A 22,179-nucleotide genomic window follows, 5' to 3' on the forward strand; every position below is an offset into this window, starting at 1 on the left:
GGAGGAATAGTTCCCCATCATTGTTGTCAGTGGGAGAAATAGTTCCCCATCATTGTTGTCAGTGAGAGGAATAGTTCCCCATCATTGTTGTCAGTGGGAGGAATAGTGCCCCATCATTGGTGTCAGTGGGAGGAATAGTGCCCCATTGTTGGTGTTAGTGGGAGGAATACTGCCCCATCATTGTTGTCAGTGGGAGGAATAGTTCCCCATCATTGTTGTCAGTGGGAGGAATAGTGCTCCATTGTTGGTGTCAGTGGGAGGAATAGTGCCCTAAGGGTCGGACAAAAGCAAGCAAAGGGCTGCATTTATAGACCACTGCTATAGGCTATTGCTTACTGTTATTTCTGGCACTGTCCTGTTAAATAAATTCATGTTAGTAAATTATATTCACAATTTTATATTCACATTTTTACTTCTGCAGTACAGTAAAACATATTAGCTACTAAACAATTATTAGTTCACACATAAAAAAGAAAGTTGACAGTACACATGACTACCCAGAATGCTTATCTGATGATATGATGGTGTTTATCAGCCTGTAGTAAATTGTCCTCTAGTCACAGTGCACCAACACACAAGAGAAGCCCACCATTTGTATTCTAAATCTACATCCACAGAAACTCAGTCAATTATTTCACTAAAAATACTTTAGTTTTCCACTAATTCTAGCTGATGGAATACATTCACACAGATAGAGGTTCAGGCCACAGAATGACAACCCCTATTGTGCATATTCAGAATTCCATTATGTAATGTGGCTGCTGACAACCTGGTTTAAATGACTGCTTTAAAATGCAGCGTGAAGAAATTCCTGCTGACTACAATAAAAGTGCTAATATATAATACATCATACCGAAGGATCCAGTTATATCATCTTAGCCCTGATCTTCCAGTGTAGTAGGCAGAGATCAGATATCCATCTAAGAGTTGGATGTCTTCGTTCAGTGAATCACTCTGATATGTCTGGTGTGAATGCTCCAGTTGTACACCCACTTCGAAAACTTTAGATATGCCCATCTCTACAGCACAAACAGCACTGTAAAATACCTATTATCACTTTTATCTCACTCATTTTTTTGTTGAACCCTTAGCACATTTTATGTTCTAAAATATTCATGAAAGTAATGTGACTAAAATCTATAACCTACTTCTTTCACTTATTGTATGTATATAAAAACAGAGCTGCAAATATACTCAGGAGTCTATAAGGCCCCTCCTCATGGAGCGATTACCTGCAAATGACGCGGGCGCTGTATGTCTCCCAATGCTTTCAATGGGGCTGCTGCCGCAGCTGATCACCAGGATCTCCTGCTGGGTCTCCCGCATGTAATCGCTAATGGCCCGATTTGCAAATTTGATGGGGCCAATGTGCCATCAGCTGATTTCAGTGTAAACATATCAGAACTATCACCATTAATAGTATCACGTGTGCACCTGAATATTTCTAGAACACTGAGACATTTTACTTTGACAGTCACTATCAGGAACTGAATTTGCTAGGTATTGAGCTTACATTTCCCAAAGACTGCAGCACGCCTTACCTGATCTACCGCTGCAGACTTTGCTTTACCAATTGGATTTGTAATAGTTATGCAAACCTGAATTGCATGAGTGACATTTGCATCTGATAAAGTGGCCAATCAGGGTGACTGGTCATCTGTTAAAGTTCTCTTTGTTTCCTTGTTAGCTTAGGGCTCATGTACACTGCAGCTGATAAACTCACGTTTAGGAACTGTTCAGCGTTTTTTTCAGCAGCCCCTGAACTCTCCCTAATGTTTTCCAATGTGTCCATGTACACATCGTCGTTTACAGGCAGTTGAGTTTACAGTTGTTTTTTTGAACGCAGAAAACATGTGTTCAGCAATAGATTTTATCAGCGTTTCAAACGCCAAATGCTTGTAAACGTGTGTAAATGCGGCTAACCGCGTTTATAAGCGTTTGAAATTTTTTTTTTAACTCTTCCATTTTTAGATGCTGCCCAGAGCCTTTTTTCATCATGAAAAATGCATGCAAAGCGTTTTCCCGGTACTCAAATGGACCTGGTACACCATACTTTGAGGTTTTGCATGAAAGAAAATATGTTAGACATTGCTGCAATAATTTCTGCACAGAAATGAGCTGGAACACATCCAAACACCACAAAAACAAAAAAAGACAGCTAATCTGAACAAATACTGCTCTCTGCTCTATTTCTCTCAAAATGTCTGAAATAGTTAATTTTTTTCTGTTTTTCAGTGCATTCTGGGCATTTTGGAAGGCCTCCTGAGCTTATCATTAAAAAATGCTTCTAAACGCAAACGCTCATAAACGCGGTATGCAAACGCGGCTAAACAGACGTTTTTTAACCTACGTTTTCCAGCAGTCAGTTTCCATCGTTCAGAAGTGTCCTGTGTACATGGGGCCTTATAGTGCTCCACATATAAAACCCCTCTGCTACATCGTGTACTTCTACTGCTACTTTGTAAGTGTCCCTGGCTCATGACACTGATATTGTGCTGTCTGCACTGACCTTGGATTGTAACTTCAACACTGATTCTTTGCTGCCTGCACTGGCCTTGGCTTCTTACCTCAACACTGACTTTCTGCTGCCTGCACTGACCCCAATTTGTGGCTTGTGACCCCAACATTGATCCTTTGCTGCCTGCACTGACCCTAGCTTGTGACCCCAACACTGATTCTGTGCTGCCTGCACTGGCCTTGGCTTGTGACCTCAGCACTAATTCTTTGTGGTCTGCACTGGCCCTGATTTGTGATGTCATGACTGATTCTCTGCTGCCTGGACTGCACTGACCCTGGCCTGTGACCCCAACACTGATCCTTTGCTGCCTGCACTGACCCTGGCTTGTGACTTCAACACTGACACTCTGATGCCTGCACTGACCCCGATTTGTGACGTTGTGACTGATTCTCTGCTGCCTGGATTGCACTGATCCTGGCTTGTGGCCCCAACACTGATTCTCTTCTGCCTGCACTGACCCTGGCTTGTAGCCCCAACACAGATTCTTTGTTGCCTGCACTGACCCTGGCTTGTGACCCCAACACTGATTCTCTGCTGCTTGTACTGACCCTGGCTTGTGACCCCAACACTGATTCTCTGCTGCCTGTACTGACCCTGGCTTGTGGCCCCAACACCAATTCTTTGCTGCCTGCACTGACCCTGGCTTGTGACCCCAACACTGATTCTTTGCTGCCTGCACTGACCCTGGCTTGAGGCCCAAACACTGATTCTCTGCTGCCTGTACGGACCCTGATTTGTGATGCCACAACTGATCCTCTACTGCTTGGACCACACTGACCCTGGCTTCTGACCTGGACTACTCAATTTCTCTTGATCTTCTGATGTTCTGGCCGCTAATCTCCACTCCTTGTAGGTAAATTTCTAACAGGTACATCCCTGTGTTGAAAGGCCATTCAGTGTAGACACTGTGCACAATAAATAAGAATGATTTCTGTGATAAAAACCTTGAAACTGGCCTGAAGATGCATATGACTAGTCAAATACAGGTGACTTTGCTAAAAATGCAAATAGTCTGAGCATCTTTAGCAATTACTGGCCTGTGCAAATGATGCAGAGAGATGTATTCTGCATTAAGTATCTGCTATATAGATGCTAAAGAATCCCCTATATATGATATTCCAGGGAAAATGGAAACTATCCTTTTAATGTGTAAGCACAAAAACACAGCAGTCTGAGTAATTAAAATGACTGGTACCAGTACAACATAATATTCTGGTGAAGGACCTACCTCTAGATCTGACTACCTGTGTTCAGCCGAGCCCTTATATGAGAACTAGTTTTTCAGGTTTGAGAATAGTGACAGAGTTTCTCATGCAATCTTAACGCTCTGCTGGATCCACCAATACTATAAAAGTATTTAAGCCAAAAATGTCATGTTATTTTCTTAACTTCAAAATCACTGGTATGAAAAATATAACTAAGCCAATTAGCAACTCTAATGCCATGCTGGCTTTGAACCTTTGCAGTTTGACCTTCAAATGTAACTGTGAATCCTTGAAATACATTATATAATACTTCAGGCAAAAAGCAACAGTCATTTCCAGAGTTTGGCTTCTCCAGATCCTTTTGTGAGGCCAGTGGTCTGAGTCTGCTAGCTCTTTATGCTGGGCATCCTGTGACGGATTCCTTTGTGTCTCCTCCCTGTTTCTGGAAGAGTAGCTCTTGCTTACAGCAGTGTTGCCTGCTCACGTTTGGCCCTTTGTCAATACCAAGGGTCTGACCGGTGCTGTAGGTTATACCTCTGAAGTTTTACTTGGTCTTTTATCTGGTTAATCAAAACCTGAGAAAGAAGAATTCCAACCAGCTTTGGGAAAGAAATAAAAAAAAGTGTTACTAAGATTTTAACAAATGGAGTCACATAGACTATATAAAATGTCATTGTTTGGTTCACAACATATTGTACCAACATTCGAATAGAAATGCAAAGAATACACAGGTAACCAAAAAACTGTTGGACTTTTCAAATACAGATTCAGAAAAATTAATTTTTTAAATAAAAAGTTCCACAATTTTGGTTACTTGTGTATTCTTTAAAGAATGGATGTTTGTCTTATATTTAGATATCTTTTGGAATAACATAGGAAAATATGACCTATCCCTTATTCATAATCATATCATTGCAAGTACACAAGTCTTCTGGAATAAATGCCATGTCTGGGCAAATCCCAGGCGCAATAAGTAACTGAGTAATATGCCCTAAGTAGGCCTCATGCACACTAAACTTTTTTTTAAACTCTCCTATAAGCCTCTGCCTGACACTTGTAAAAGTGTGCAACACATTTACCTGTGTCAAGCATTTGGGGATGCATTAATTTCATTGGCCAGAATATAGAATTTATTCTGGTCATTGAAATGAATTAATGTTTAAGTGCTAAATGTTCCTTTAGATGCATCAATTGTTTTTTCAGACAAAATGTTGCAACTTCTGGATGCACTGGCAGTGGGTTTTTTCCTACATCTAAACTCTCCTTCCATGGAACCCTACGTTTCCTCCAGAGGTTGCTAAGGGTTTCTTGAGCATTGAGCCATTTCTGCCTCTCAGATAAGCTACCACTGACACCAATGATCCTTTCAGCTATCTGTAAGGGTGGAATTGTTCCGATTGACCACAAATGTAAGGAGCATTCTTCCCTCTAACCATAATTATTATTATTCTACAGGATTTGTATAGCTTCAGTTTGCACAGTGCTTTACAACATGAGGGCAGACAGTACAGTTACAATACAATTCAATACCGGAGGAATCGTTGAAGCTTACAATCCATCAAACCTTATTTATGGTCCTGTTCACATCTATGCAATTTCCTGCAATGCATTTTTTGGAAAGGTACAGGGACTTTTTTGCAATCAGCACGGTGCTAATGTCCTGTGAGCTGTAAATACAGCAATTATTATTAGGGCTCCCTGAGACCTGAAAATTATTTTAAGGATTCCTCCAAGTTTAAAAGGTCGAGAAAGTTCGGATTAGAAGAACAGAGTGTACAGAATTGGACATATGCTATAAAAATAGTGGTATAATGCATTCTCTGCAGCTGAGGCTGTTCTTTATTTATTTAGATTGTAAGCTCCGGGGATCAGGCCCTCCTAACCCTCTTGTATTCAACTGTATTGTTGCTGTATGGTCTCCCGTTATAATGTAAAGCGCTGAGCAAACTGTGCTATGCTGCATTTTTTTCTTAAAGGTGGGAATAGTAGTTTGGATGGGCTGATGATGCACAGCTATTAGGAATTCAGATATTTCTTAAGAATTCTTATTTGATTATTTTTTAAAATCAGATATAAGAATTCTTATTTTAGTTAATGAATACGCATTCCTGCATATGTTTACCATATTCATGATGTTTTATACCATGATGGGTTCATAATGTTAGGCCCTAACATTTGATAAATATTTATAACTTAAACAAAATCAAAATATAGCATGTAAATAATAACAGCGTGTTACCTGAGGAATGGCCAGTCCCAGTGCCACCCCGCCCAGCAAGAAAAGATTACTGTGCAGCCAGTTAACCAGTCGGTCAATGCAGCCATTGGTGTGAATGTATTCTCCGGCTTCCAAATAGTCTAAAGCTTGCATGCCACGTCCACACATAGTATTTATGACAGTCTGTAAAATGACAGGTAGGAATTGTTATGGCACATCACAAATGGAGCTCTACAGGACGCAACAAATATGCAAATGTATTTGTGTCAAATTGCCCTGGTATAGCAGTGATCTCTAGCAATCTTGTCTAATATGTCTCTATGACTCTTGAAACCTGATCCCAGCATTCAGCAATATATATATATATATATATATATATATATATATATATATATATATATATATATTGTGGCAGTGCGGTGTCCTGCCACGGTCAAAATCAAGCTGATAACCCTGGATTCTCAACCAGGCAGGTTGAGGGGCTCCAGAAGATTGATGTAATGCAGAGGAAACTGGCTTTTTGGTTTTCTCATTTATTCATAGAGTCTGTTTTGGGATCTGGAGTCTGGAGATTTCAAAGAGATCTGGGAGGGATGAAATCTCCAATCCTGGGACCAGGTTTTGGTAATGGCCAGGACACTGATTGTACAGGTGGGTGCAGGGCTTTTGTAGAGGCCTAACCCATGGTTCTGTGCTCCACCCCGGCAGACAGGAGTCAGGAGGGCTCCACCCCGGCAGACAGGAGTCAGGAGGGCTCCACCCCGGCAGACAGGAGTCAGGAGGGCTCCACCCCGGCAGACAGGAGTCAGGAGGGCTCCACCCCGGCAGACAGGAGTCAGGAGGGCTCCACCCCGGCAGACAGGAGTCAGGAGGGCTCCACCCGGAAGACAGGAGTCAGGAGGGCTCCACCCGGAAGACAGGAGTCAGGAGGGCTCCACCCAGAAGACAGGAGGGCTCTACCCCGGCAGATGGGAGGTCTCTGCCTTGGAGTCAGGTGGGCTTCACCAAGGAGAGGTGGAAGCCAGACTAGCTTTGTGCTAGTGGCCAGCTGTGTGTGAGAGCCATAATTTGGGAAGAGTCTGCAGGAGACAGACATCAAAACTGCGTACAAGCCAGGAGGCTGAATCTTTGTTGTTTTTTGCTTGATGGTGGATACCGCTGCGTGGGAAGCATTTTTGTTGAACTTTATCTTTAAATAAAATTAAGCAAAAAGGCCCTTAAAAAGAAGCGAGTTGCTGTGTGCTTTTGAAAGGAAATGCTCTACCACTGGAAGCGAGTTCCCACAATATATATATATATATATATATATATATATACAAATATACACACATATACTATATCACGTTCAATCTTTAACAGTCTCCTGCAGCATGTTCACAGTCTCTGACCATCTCTTGCATCATGTCCATAGTCTCAAGCTTTCTCTTTTATTATGTTAACAGCCTCTAACCACCTCTTGTATCATGTCAGCAGCCTCTACCCATCTCTTGTATCATGCCTCCAGTCTCTGACCATCTCTTGTATCATGCCTGCAGTCTCTAACCATCTCTTGTATCATGCCTGCAGTCTCTGACCATCTCTTGTATCATGCCTGCAGTCTCTGACCATCTCTTGTATCATGCCTGCAGTCTCTGACCATCTCTTGTATCATGCCTGCAGTCTCTGACCATCTCTTGCATCATGCCTGCAGTGTCTGACCATCTCTTGTCACAGTGTCTGATCATCTCTTGTATCATGCCCATAGTCTTCAACTATATCCTTCTGTGTGTCTGCTGTCTCTGTCACTGAATATTCACTTAGAACCTTTGGTGATTTTGGGATCCACTCGTGAGCCACCCCTTATCAAGAAAGTTGACCATCACTGAGGTAAAGCATCTTTTTCAGATTTTTCTTCTTACTGGGACTTGTCATACATGACTTAAAGGATAAGTTCACCTTTGGGAACATGTTACATGTTCCCCCCCGTTTTTAGTAACATGTTCCCATAGTTGCAACAGATAATATGGGGAGAAGTTCTGTCAGATTTAAAAACAGTGTGGTCATGCAGGGCTCCGCTCACACGGCCGCGTCACTCATTCTCGGACTTCCATTAATGAATGAACTGTAAGTTCCGACAGCCTTAGTGGCTGTAGGCTTGTAGTTTCAATGAGCTACCACGGTGCTGTGGAGCGACATTGTAGTTCATTGAAGCTTCCTGTCAGAATATCTGCTTGCTTGTACATCCTGTATGCCTAAAAATATATTCTGACATTTCTGCAGGAGACCTACATGGCACCAGCGATCTACTGACCGCTGGTGCAATGCTTTCCAGGCTCCTTTGGACAAAAATAATAAACGCACAATTTTTCACCTGCAAAAAAAGTGTATTTTTTTTGTCCAAAAGGTGAATTTATCCACTAAAGCAATGTTCCCCGGTGTTTTTTTCCACTGGGCTTGCTAGGTCCTGATGATTCCCTCAACTGTTGCAACCTTCACCCCAGAGCTACAACTACTGCCAGCTTCAATTGTATACACACTATAAAATGTCTAGAGGAGCTGTGTAAATTGATCAATTAGTGCAGCAGAAGTAAAGCCCTGTTCACACTGGCATTAAAAGCAGGAGTTTAGGGCACTTTAACGTTCCTCATACTCCTAGAAAAGCAGTCTGCAATTGATAATATGGACAGCTCACAGTGCTGTTCACATTATCAAGACATTATCAAGACATGAAGAATTTGCACTTCAAAAAAATGAAGCTTCATGTAGAAGAATCTCAACTCCCTCCATTTGAGTCTACGGTAATGCACCACAAAAGCACCGCCAGATGCATGTTTTTGGCGAGCTAGGCTTTGTTCACAATAGCTAAAAAAAAAAAAGAAAGAAAAAAAGGCGCTTGGGGAATGTTTTTTTTTAACATGCCTTAAATGCATGTCAAACTCAATGAACAACTTGCATTAGCACTATAGGCGCAATTGTGAAGTGTCAGCATTATGAGCAAGTGTGAACAAGGCCTTCACACCGGGATCAGCTGGGCCTCTTGTTGGCTGAAGACTTGCACCAACATGAAGCAGAAGGTATATGCTCTTGCCATAATCTGCTAATCTCTGAAAGGTCTCCTGGCATAAATAGTCAGTAATCAGGTATATTTCTATAAATAAATGGTGTGCCCCAGCAGTTTAGTCTGCTCTAATTTGAGGATCATTGGGTTAACTTAATTCTTGTATCCATCCTGCTTGCACACCAAAATGTACCTCATCTTCCTCCAGCAGGCAGCAGGAATATGGCACTGCGCAACGTTCTCTGCTTTGGTTTTCTGATGAACAGTTGAAGTATATGTTCTGAGACCAGTCCTTGTAGGAGATGCCCCCACAGCAATTAAACTTGTATGAAAAAAAGAAGAAAAAAAACACAGTAAACACAGAAAAATATATTAACCTCCCTAGCGGTATGATTATTTCAGATTTTTGGTGCTGAAAGCGGTACCATTATTTTGCATGGAAATATGTAGTTTTTTTATTGTAGGCTGTAATTTTTAGGAATAACTCACTGAAATCTGTCCGAACAAGAGTCTAGTAAACATCCTGGGTATGATAAAATTTGAAAAATGAAATCATAAATTATAATTTAATAAATAATCATAAAAAATAATAATATAATAATAATAAATTTAATTCAATAATATAATCAAACCAAAAACACTGAAATTTGAAATATAGCGCCATGTTCGCACATTGCTGAGCAAAGTCGCAAAATAGTTTTCAGTGTCTGATGACGAATTTCCCCATGAATCATTATCACTCAATTCTGCAAGTGGTTCTGATTTACTATCGCTGTTCTCTAGCTGGTCTAAACCTGCTTTTGACATAAAGGGACGCTGTTTGGACGCCATGGACTTTTCTCAGTTTCCAGGCAGAAAGAACAGGCAAAATGCAGGCAGGGCACAGGACAAAGCACTAGGGACAATATGTATGTGAAATGGGTTGAAACAGCAATGTTTTACTATGTAAAATTTGTTTGGAAAAAAATGCAATTTTTAAAAATTTTCAAATTTCCCGCCGCCGGCGCCCGTACGTCCCGACGTCACTGGGATCGGAACACAGAAGCCGGATGCCGGCATCGGCTGGAGGAGATGGGACGCTGCAGGGGACACATCGCGGGAGCTAAGGACAAGGTAAGCTCTGCAGGGAATCCCTATGCAGCTCCGCATGGTAAGCCCGAGTGTAGCTCGGGGTTACCGCTTTTGGTACTGACATTTTACCCCGAGCTACACTCGGGAATACCGCCAGGGAGGTTAAGGCAGGGGTGTCAAACTGGCGGCCTTCCAGCTGTACAAGTTCCATCATGCCTCTGCCTTTGGGAGTCATGCTTGTAACTGTCAATCTTGCAATGCCTCATGGGACTTGTAGTTTAGCAACAACTGGAGGGCCGCCAGTTTGACACCCGTGTATTAAGGTGAGGTGAAGGCATCCATAAAACTAAAGGGTCATTGTGGGTAATAATACCATAATACATACCATAAAGTAACTAAAAAAAAGGTATATATAAACACTTTGTGCATGGCTGAGCTCAATGACTAAAAGAGCTTAAATTCAATGAATGAAAGAGGCAGGATAGGAACAGAAAGGTTGAGGTGAAAGTGTGATTAAGAATCACAGGCTAAATCATGGCGATTCGGCCCACGATTCAAAATCGCCAAGTGTGAATAATGCCTTACAGTTCACTCCAAACTGATGAGCTGCAAAGAATTTTAATGTGGCGACAATTGACAATTTTAGGTATTGTAAGTGTTTACTTTTATGTGGGTGCACACAATTTTTAAGGCTTTATATATTATTATTATTATACAGTATTTATATAGCGCCAACAGTTTGCTCAGCACTGTACATTATAATGGGAGACAGTACACGAGACAGCACAGTAACAATACAATACACGAGGGGTTCAAGGGCCCTGCTCCTTGGAGCTTACAATCTAGGAGGGAGGGGATAGTGGTACAGGAGGAAAAGTTGTGGGGGATGGAGTGGTGGGAAAAGCGGAGGAGATGGGCAATTAGGTGAGGGCGGTGTAGGCTGCCCTGAAGAGATGGGTTTTCAGGGTGCGCCTAAAGGTGAGGAGGGTAGGTGACAGTCTGATGGATTGGGGTAGTGAGTTCCAGAGGATGGGGGAAACCCATATAGTATTTGATGGTTTTTTTTAGCTGGACACAGTCTCATATTTTATATTTAACTGAAATATTTAGATTATATTGAGTTTGTTTGATCTAACATTAATTGAGGTTACTTTTTACTGAAAATATTGATTTAATAGGCATTTGCAACTATAGTCATTCTATTGTACAGGTATTTTGCTTTCAGAAAGTTTTGGGAGTCTTTCAAGCACAAAATGCACATTTTAACGTGTGTGTGAAAAATAAAAACATTTGCTCTGGCAGCAAAAGGGTAAATAGTGTTCACCAGTTGTGCAAAATTACACTATACTTACAGCATTAGACACTGAAATCTTTCTTCTTCCAATACTGCAAGTCACAGTAATTTCTAATATAGTAATTGGAAATATGCGAGGTGGTATCAAAAAGTTTGAGACTTGTTTAGCAACACGCCAACAGATGGCAGCACAAAACTGCATGCACAGTCACAGGGAGCACCAACCTTCAGTCAGCATGCCAAAAGACATCACCGTGTATACATCGGGAGTTGTGTAGCTGGTGCTATTCTGACCATGTGCGTTACCATGTCTGTTAGTTCATAATGAACAGCAAGTTAGAACAAAGAGCAAATGTGAAATTCTGTGTGAAACTGGGAAAATCTGCCACAGAGACGTTTGATTGGGCAAGTTTACGGCGATGCTAAAATGAGTTGTTTGAGGTGCTTTGAGTGGCATACATGCTTCAAGAGCGGAAGAACATCACTGGAAGACGACGAGAGATCAGGAAGACGTTCAACAAGGTCAACCACCGAAAATGCCCTCTTCCTGAAGATGAAGATCCAACTCAAAGGTCGCCATTTTAACAACTGGATTTGCCCAGTTTCATGCAGAATTTCACATTTGCTCTTTGTCCTAACTTGCTGTTCATGATGAAATAGCAGACATGGTAGTGCACATGGTCAGAAAACACCATTTGTACAGCTCTTGATGTACACAGGACGATGTCTTTTGGCACACTGACTGAAGGTTGGTGCTCCCTGTAACTGTGCATGCAGCCTTGTGCTGCCATCTGCTGGCGTGTTACAAAACTTGCGTGTCTCGAAACTTTCTGATACCACCTCATATATTTTTGAATAACAGCTGCAATCTAATATATATGTTTTATATATCAAAACTTACCTCTTTTTGGCCAAAGTCTATGAGATTCTGCAAGTCCAGATCATCCCTGTAGTGTACAATAGCATTGCCAATCACTTCACTGACTTTTCCCCGAGCCTGCAACACAACACATACTGGTCAAAATCCAGCCACATGTACCTAATGGATACCTAATGTCCCTTCCATTCACAAGCATATTGCTAATGTCCCAGTATATTATCTAATAGACCCAGGACACGTGCATTGTGACACTTCCAGTAGCACAAGATTATATTATATTATATACTGTTTAGCTATAGTACATTATCTGTAAAATATTTCATGGTATGGCAATCAATACACAGAAGCATTAGAAAACATATTTTGTGACTATATGGTATAAATATGAAATAAAATATTCTTTTGCTAACTATGGATTGTATTTAGATTTTTTTCTGTAAAAAGCAGAGACTTGTTCAATGTATAAATCGTGTAAATCTGCACCCTGCTTTTAAATAGAATAGCATGGGGGGCGCGGGGGTCAGTCTTGTTACAGTAAGAAGAAAGCCATCAAACTGGCTGCTTTGGGAACCTGAGCATTTGCAAAGAAAGCTAGTCAGGGTTGCGCTCACTCCTGTTCTATGAGGGGACAAGAGGAGTGGAGTTAGAGATATTACTGATAGGAAAATGCTAGTTGCCTGGTTGTTCAGTACTTACTGAGTTTCTGATCAGGAACAATCATGCAGCCAGTGGAGTGAGGCCTCCTGATCAGCTTTGCAATTAATATTATTATTATACAGGATTTATATAGCGCCAGCAGTTTACGCAGAGCTTTACAATATAAAGAGAGACAGTACAGCTGCAATACAATCAAAACAAGAGGATTAAGAGGGCCCTACTCATAAGAGCTTACAATCTAATAGGGTGGGGCAAGTAGTACAAAAGGTTACAACTGTGGGGGACGAGCTGATGGAAGTGATAAATGTCTATCCAGAGGCATGATAGGCTTCCCTAAAGAGATGGGTTTGCAGGGATCGCCTAAAGGCAACCAGAGTAGGAGATAGCTGGACAGATTGAGGTAGAAAGCTAGGAAACCAGATGGTCAGTTTGACAACCAGGCAACCGTTTCCTTTAAGGCTTCATTCGCATGGGCACTGTGGCTCACACAACATGAATGGTCCATCTGTTTATGCACCCAGAGCCAACAGTTGCTCCCTGCAGGCTGCCCATGTAAAGCTGGCCATACATGGGTCCAATTTTAAACAATGTTTCACCCAAAAATCATAATTTTTAATTATCTTTCAAATTTCGACCATTAACAAGGTTGCAGCAATGGCCAATTTTGTGCGGGCATCCAATTTGAGTGATCAGGCATGTTGGAAATTTTTTTAAAAATGAAGAAATTTCTAATCAATGATGGGAGAATTGTGGCGGGAAATATAATTGAAAAAGAAATGTGCATGAGCTGTGACCTGGAAAGAATAGAAGATTCCCGGCCACAACATTTATTTTCCGTAACAACATGAAGTAAAATGGAAGGCTCGGTTGGCCGATTTTCAAAATCATTGGTTCCACCATTGGAATACAGTATGAACGACATTTTAGAATTTTGACCAACAAATCATTCAGCATTCGACCCATTTATGGCATGCATAGGTCTAAGGGGACACAGCTGATCATCCTACTTTGACAAGTGTGCTGGTGAGGGGCCCTGAATGCACACAGTCTGTATTTGGGGCCACTCACCTGCAAGACTGTCAAATTAGAACAAGCAGCTGTATCAGTGCAGCTACGCTGTGAATGGATACAAGAGCAGCGGGTGACCACATAGCAAGCTGCTTGCTCTGGGGGCACCCAACAGGAAGGCGAGGCCAGGAGGGCCAGTGAGGTATCTGAGAAGAGGAGGATCCATGCTGCTCTGTGCACAACCTCTGCACACAGCAGGTAAGTATGATATGTTTGTTATTTTTAAACAAAAAAATGTAAGCCTTTTATATCACTTTAAGGCTGCTGCTTCCAATCTGACATCTGTGTGGGTGCACACTGGAGAGTGTTCCTGAACCCAGACAGTATAAGTTTGGGGAAACAGGTCAAATTGGAAACAACGGCTGTGTCCGTACAGCTACTGCATCCTAACTGACATGAAGGGAACTGCCTGAACGCAGATGCACATAATACCTGCAGGCACGCCACCCTTCGCAAGGATGAACGCCTATGTACGTGTTTGTGAATGAGGCCTTAGTTACAGTTACGCCCAAATATATTGACACCCCTGCATTTCCTTCAGATAATGCATCGCTTCACCCAGAAAACTGTTGCAATCACAAATGTTTAGACATTCTCGTGTTTACTGGACAAAATTATTGGTACCCTAATTTTAATATTTGGTAGCGCACCCTTGAAAAAAAAAACTGAAATCAATTGCTTCCTGTAACCATCAATGAGTTTATTACACGTCTCTACTAGAATTTTGGACCACTCTTCTTTCGCCAACTGCTCCAGGTTTCTGACATTGGAAGGGTTCCTTCTCCCAACTGCTGTTTTGAGATCTTTCCACAGGTGCTCTATGGGATTGAGATCTGGACTCATTGCTGGCCAGTTCAGTGCTCTCCAGTGTTTTGTATGAAATTATTTCTGGGTGCTTTTTGACTTGTACTTTGGGTCATTGTCCTTCTGTAAGACCCATGACCTCTGACACAGACTCAACGTTCTGACACTGGGCCCTACATTGCACCCTAGCATTCTTTGGTAGTCTTCAGATTTCATAAATGCCATGCATATGGTCAAGACATCCAGTGCCTGAAGCAGTAAAGCAACCCCAAAAAAGTCAGTGAACCTCCACTATGTTTGACTGTAGGGACTGTATTCTTTTCTTTAAAAGGTCTCATTTTTTTTTTCTGAAAACAGTAGAATGATGGGCTTTACCAAAAAGCTGTAATTTTGCTTCGTCTGTCCACAGCACATTCTCCCACAAGGATTTTGGCTTCCTCAGGTAAGATTTGGCAAACTCCAATCTGTCTTTTTTATGTTTCTGTGTCAGCAGTGGGGTCCTCCTGGGCCTCCTACCCTAGTGTCCCTTTTCATTCAGATGGTGACGTATAGTGCAAGCTGACACAGTTGTACCCAGTGCCTGAAGGTCAGCTTGAACTTGTCTGGAAGTTGATCTAGGTTCTTTATCCACCATTCTAACAATCCTATGTTGCAATCTTTGATCAAGTTTTTCTCTTTCGTCCATGTTCAGAGGGATTAACTGCAGTGCCATGGGCTGTAAACTTCTTGACAATGTTGCACACAGTGGACACAGGAACATTAAGATCTGCTAATTGGTACAAGTAAGTTTATTACAAATTAGAGGAGCATTACAAACTTGGAATGCAATTATTTCTTAAATTTTTTAGCAGTTTCCAGTAATTCAGTCCAGTTCATTTTTGAGATTTTGAGTGGAATGTGTCAGATTTGGCTTTTTGTTTCTCCACTTTTTTGTGTCATACCAATTCAAACAAAAGAAATAAACATGAGAATGCCTAAACATTTGTAATTGCGACAATTCTCTGGGCGAAGTGGTGCATTATCTGACAAATGCAGTGGTGTATATTTGTGTCCACGACTGTATGTATACCAAACAAGAGACATTTCCAGTCCAGCTTTCAGCCCAGTCACATTCAGCACAACATTTATATGTTCCTCTTTAGAGGACTTCTTCATATAACTGCAAGGAAGCAATACAAAGATAAAGTGTAAGTTTAGGAATCATCCTGCTGTGGACTGCCTTTCCTATGACTAGAGTTAGTATGCAGAAAAAAGGATAGTGTAATCTTGGATTGTGATTATTTAAGGTTTTTACAGAGGTTTACCAGCCTGTGTGACGCTTAATACTTTTTTTGTAAAGTGAGATGGCTCTTCATATCTGTAAAATTTAATTTTCCATTTCTTCTGTAACCCTAGTGTGTAGCTAAACACTTTTTGGTGGTGACACCGTTGCTTTGCCGTATCACATTCTTTAGTAAAAAACCAGATACGTCTGACTTCCCGGAAGTATTGTAGTATTGTAGAACATAAACTGCCCCTTTAATTATCTAGATGCATCTTTCATACTGTACATCTGTTTTTGTCAGCAATATACAAGTCTATCCACAGCTGTGTTTAAAGGATTCGTAAGCAACAAACTGAGTGGGTTCTTCTGTGTTTAGTGTTACATATTGAAAATCTTTAACCACTTCAATACTGAGCATTTGTACCCCCTTCCTGCCCAGACCAATTTTCAGCATTTAGTGCTCACACACTTTGAATGACACTCAGTCATGCTACACTGTACCTCAACAAAACTTTATCATTTTTTTCACAGAGATAGAGCTTTATTTTAGTGGTACTTAATCACCACTGGGTTTTTTATTTTTTGCGAAATAAGCAAACAAAGTGTGAAAATTAAAAAAAAACAAAAAAACACACTTTTCTCATTTCTATAAAGAAATTTTGCAAATTAGCTAATTTTCTTCATAAATTTAGGACAACATTTTTGCTGCTACATGTCTTTGGTAAAAATAACCCAAATCAGGGTATATTATTTAGTCTGTGAAAGTTATAGAGTCCACAAGCTATGGTAGCAATCATTGAAAAGTGATCACACCTGATGTAGTGACGGTCTATCTCATTTCTTGAGGCCCTAACATGCCAGGAAAGTAAAAAATACCCCCCAAATGACCCCTTTTTGGAAAGTAGACAGTCCAAGCTATTTAGTAATAGGTATGGTGAATTTTTTTAAGTTGTCATTTTTTTCCCATAAATTCTCGGGAAAATGAAGAAACTATTTTTATTTATTTACACAAAATTGTCATATTAACACGTTATTTCTCACACACGGCATATGCATACTTGTAATTACACCCCAAAACACATTCTGCTACTCCTCCTGAGTTTGGCGATACTACATGTGTGAGACATTTTACACAGCCCGGCCACATACAGAGGCCCAACATCCAAGTAGCACCATCAGGTGTTCTAGGGGCATAAATTACACTTTTAATTTTCTGACTACCTATCACATTTTTGAAGGACCTGGACCACCAGGACAATGGAAGTACCCACAAAATGACTTCATTTTGGAAAGTTTTTGAAAAATGTGGAAAGAAAGTGAATTTTTTTTTTCTTTACAATTGTCAATTTATAAGATATTTATAAAAACACAGCATGGACAAAGCAAGAATTACTCCCCAAAATACATTCTGCTACTCCTCCTGAGTATGGTGAGACGTTGCATGAGACGTTTTCACAGCCTAACTAAAAAAAGGGTAAACAGAAGATTACCTGTGGTTGTAGTATAGAAGTTGTCTGCAGAGGAGAGCAGTGGTCCAGGAAGCAGGCAGAGATGTGGTCAGCAATAGCCAAATGAATAGTCCAGGTAGCAGGCAGAAACATAATTCAAAAAAAGTCCTGGGTCATTACAGGCAGCGATATGGTCAGCACAGCCAAAGTACTGGTTCAATTAGCAGCCAAGAACATGGTCCATAAAAAAATCCTGGATCATTAGAGACAGCAGGCAGAGATATGGTCAGCACAGTATTGGTCCAGGCAGCAGGAAGGAACATCAGGCTTAGGGCCTCAGTCAGGTAAGACCTGGCCACAGGGCTGGAGGCTTTGTTCCACCCAATCTCTTCGAAGCCTCCAGACTAACAGACCCTGATCCAGGAATTACAAAACCCGGTGAAAACCAAAAACTGGTTTTCTCTACTCTGAAGCCCCTCACATATGTGAAACCCCTGTGTTATCTTGCATCCCACTACTACAGTAGCAAGGGGAAAGATCAGTTCAAGCGGCAGGCAAAAAACATGGTCAATTAACAGGCCGAGGTCAGTGTAGGTGGAAGGCAGAAAAGCGGTTTAGAAACAATCCAGACGGCAGGCAGAGGCATCGTCGGTAAACAGGCCAGGGTTAGTTAACGTGGAAGGCAAAGGCATGATCAATCAAGACAGCAAGCAAATGATCAGCATGGATTTTAGAAACTGGGAAATGGCAGGCTGTTAAAAATAAGAGGAACTAATATTTTAGTGACGTGTGATAACGTCGGAAGCAGTCTCCGATGCATAGACCTGGTTGGGAGGGACATTGTGGACAATGAACACTGGTGTTTTTCCTAACTCCTCTTCTGCTGTATAACCAACATTTTTTTGACATTTTCTTCCTGATTCTGTGGGTGGAATGTTTTCTGGAAAATTGAAGTCTGCTCGCACAATCACAGCGAATGTATTCTGGGGGGGTCCTTGCTGGTAGATCAGGGCAGTGATAATTTCTTCTATATATTTGAGGAAGGTGGTGGGTCTTTCTGTTGATTTTTTATAGATAACAAATGCATTGTAAATTGCCAAATGGAAAAATAAAGTGCAACTTTTTTGTACCAGAAGAGGGACCTTCTTGTTGACAAATAGGGCTGTAGCATCTTGTTATTTAAATCCACCCCCCCCCCCATGAACCGAGTATAATCGTGATAGGTTTTTGGATGGGACCGTGTCTTGCATGAATTTCCACCGAGGTGTCATTGTGGCTAGTGGACAGGACGTAAACATCTCTCTTATCACTCCACTTCATAGCCAACACTTCCTCGTTCCTCAGACTTGCGGATTCCCCCCTATGTAGCCTGGTTACTAAACTTTGCGAGAAGCCCTTTCTATTTTTTTGGGTGGTACCGCAGGCTAAGGATTTCTCACGGTACAGATGCCAGAAAAGGGGCAGACTGGTATAATAGTTATCAGGGTAGATATGATAACCTTTTTGGAACAGTGAGAATGCCAGGTCTCAGACAATTTTGCCCCTTGTGCCGATGTTGGTTGGGCACTCAGGGGGCTGGAGCTGGGAGTCTTTGCCTTCATACACGCGGAATGCATGCACATATCCTGCAGATCTTTTGTAGAGCTTGTTCAGCTTCAATCCATACCTGACCCTTTTACTGGGGATGTATTGCTTGAATCCCAGCCAGCCAGTGAAGTGGACAAGGGATTCATCCACACAAATTTGTTGCTCAGGGACATAAAGTTCCACAAATCTCTTAGCAAAAGAATTTATTAGGGGGCAGATTTTGTATAGCTTGTCATAGTTGGGATGATCTCTGGGAGGGCACTGTGAGTTGTCATTGAAATGCAGGAATCGCATGATCAGATCATAGCGTGACTGGGACATTACAGCAGAATAGATGGGCATATGATGGATGGGATTGGTGGACCAGTAAGCATGCAATTAGTTTTTTTTTTTGTAAGCCCCATGTTAAGCGTAAGGCCCAAAAACAAATTTAACTCCTCTACCATGAGACATCTCCATAGAAAAGGACAGGCATAGGATGCACTGGGATTGTTATCAATATACTGCTGAGCAAAAAGGTTTGTTTGGTCCACAATGTATTGCAGTAAATCGGCAGGGAAAAACAAAAAAAAACCAATACATTTCAGAAAAATGTTCAGTATTGGTCTGCACACCTGGCTGTGTGGTAAAAGATGAGATTGAAGCTGATCCTGAGCTGAAAGGCATGCATAAAGGGTTTGCCAGGGCGTCGGAAAGATATGTTTGGGCCCTAATTCTTGGGGTCTGGTGGGATGCTCCAATGCTGGTACTGGGCCTTTCATCCTGGGGGTCTAGCACCATTGGTGTCTGCTGATTGACCATTGGGGTGTATGGCGCTGTTTGTGGTTGTCTGCTCTTCAGAGCACCGTATCCTTTTAGGAGGGACTGCTTCCTCCTCCGATTCAGTCACTGACCCACTACTTTCTACTGGCTTGTATTCCGAATCGGATGGTGAGAGCTCCCCTCTGCTCTCATCCGACATGCTAAGGATTTTGAGTGCCTCCTCACTAGTAAAATATTTTTTGGACATTGCGGCTCTATGATGGGTAAATTGCTGATGGATAGCTCTGATGGGTACACTACTGATGGGCGGCAGTTGTGTCAACTACACACTGTGACAAGTGCACTGACTAGGGTGCGATGATGGCTGTTGCGACAGGTACACCGATTGGCTGCACTGATGGGCTGCACTGACAGATCCAGTGATGGGCTGTGCACTGACAGATCCAGTGATGGGTGGCACTGACAGATCCACTGATGGGTGGCACTGACAGATCCACTGATGGGCTGTGTACTGATGGGCTGCACTGACAGATCCACTGATGGCAGCACTGACAAATCCACTGATGGGTCCACTAATGGCTCCACTAACAGATCCACTGATGGGCTGATCTGACAGATCCACTGGTTCACTGACAGGGACTATTAGGGGCAGTGTGTGCACAGTAGCAATCAGAGTGTTTGAAAAAACTCACTGTTCCTACGTTCTCCTCCTCACACAAAATTGGTGTGTGAGAAGGAGAAGATAGCAACAGTGAGTGATCGCTGTGTGTTTACACTTATGATTGGCTGTGACAGGTCATTGGCTCTTTACAGTCAGCGGGGAAGCGATGTGTCCGAGGGACACAGTCTGATAGCGAAGGCCACCCTGCACGCCGTGATGCACAAGACGTCATATGATGCCCAGTCACAGGGAAAAGAGGACCACCCGACTGTCAATCCACTATAGGCCAGGTGGGATCTGGTTAAAATAAACATCTTGCTGTCCAAAGTGAAATTAAAAAAAAAAAAAGGTTTTTCTTTAAAAATGGCACACTTTTTGTATTGCTCATCCATGTATTTAAATCTTGAAGTGCGAGGTAAAGAATCAAATACTTTAACGTTTTTTCTATCATGGTCACTTGCAATGTATTTCTTGTCCAGAAGACCACAGGGCAGTAATGTTAGCTAAACTCCCCCATCTGTGTGATGCTTTTCTAATTTATTCCTATGAATTATTCACCTGGGACCCAGGAACACTGGCTCCAGTTATGTGTGGATTCCCTACTGGTCTAGAAGGTCTAACCAAAAACAATGCCATGGATGTCACCAGGACAAGATTTTAGGGACAATGGGGACAGAGACTGAAATGACATTTTGATAGAGGATCAAACTCTTCCCAACTACATTCAAAACCAAAAGTCTTCTGGCACACGGTACTGATGTTTGAGCATCAACATTTCTGGATGTAATTTCAGATGTTTGTTCTGTCCGTACTTATGCGCATTCACATGTACAATACACCCCTTTACAATATCCATTAGTAGTTATGCTCATATGTGCGTACCAGCGCAAAATATTGACCAGGAGCGCAGATTTATTTTTTTCTTAGTCAAGAATATACAGAGCTTGTTTACGCGCCTGTGTGTACAGGCACATTATAAACAATGGGCTTCATTTTAGATCAGTAAATAAAAATGCTGTGCTGAGCTATTTCAAGCTGCAGTGTGAAAGAGGCCACATAAGGATTTGGCTGGTGTTTCATTTCAATTAAAATGTCTGTAATAATTTAGAGATGAAGGCAAGGGAAAGGATAAAAAGCTAAGTTGTGTGTTAACACATAAATTTGTGAAGTCAACTTACATAAAGCAAGCACAAGGCACAATTCAACTTTATTTCTGGATGTGCAATTTGGCAAATAATTAGGCTATTATAAACGTTAATGCTTCATTCAGCATTACTGATATTTCTAATGCCATTATGGGCTTTTGCATTGGCAGCAAAATTATAAGTCTGGCATATGCACTGCAAGTTGAATTTTTGGGTTGGTCCAGTCTATGGCTGTATTTCTCAAAGTGATTGTAAACCCTTACATATACCCGGTGAAGTGACTGGCCTCAAGTGATACACTGACATGAAAAAAATTCCTCCCACATAACATAATGCTGTTTATCTGAAGTCTTCTCTTCTCTACATTCGTTCAAAGTGCAGAATTTATAAAGCTTGTATTTTAGTGAGGGGAGATCTGAGAGTCGATTGGAGGGCAGAGACACCTCCCCCCCAGACATTTCACAGGAACAGAGCTAAGGCCATCAATCTGCTGGAGGTCCCTCCCTGTCACCATTTTTCTGTTGGTGTCAGGAAAACTTGTCAGAAGTAATTTATGCTGA

At 41.7% G+C, this 22,179-nt stretch overlaps 1 protein-coding gene across 1 annotated transcript in view; it reads right to left on the minus strand.

Annotated features, from left to right (window-relative positions):
* Positions 1–377: 377 nt before the first annotated feature.
* Positions 378–22,179, minus strand: part of TSPAN33 (tetraspanin 33) — a 74,974-nt gene continuing 53,172 nt past the window's right edge. The window contains exons 5-8 of the mRNA XM_089676938.1: positions 12,245–12,340; positions 9,172–9,300; positions 5,963–6,124; positions 378–4,322 (exon numbers count right to left, since the gene is read on the minus strand). Of these exons, the coding sequence (XP_089533064.1) occupies positions 4,221–4,322; positions 5,963–6,124; positions 9,172–9,300; positions 12,245–12,340 (489 nt within the window). The 3' untranslated portion in view covers positions 378–4,220. The remainder of the gene's footprint in view (positions 4,323–5,962; positions 6,125–9,171; positions 9,301–12,244; positions 12,341–22,179) is intronic.

Source organism: Staurois parvus, unplaced genomic scaffold (assembly GCF_062004578.1).
Source record: "Staurois parvus isolate SC_StPar_1 unplaced genomic scaffold, SC_StPar_1.0 ptg000175l, whole genome shotgun sequence".
Lineage (NCBI taxonomy): Eukaryota > Metazoa > Chordata > Amphibia > Anura > Ranidae > Staurois > Staurois parvus.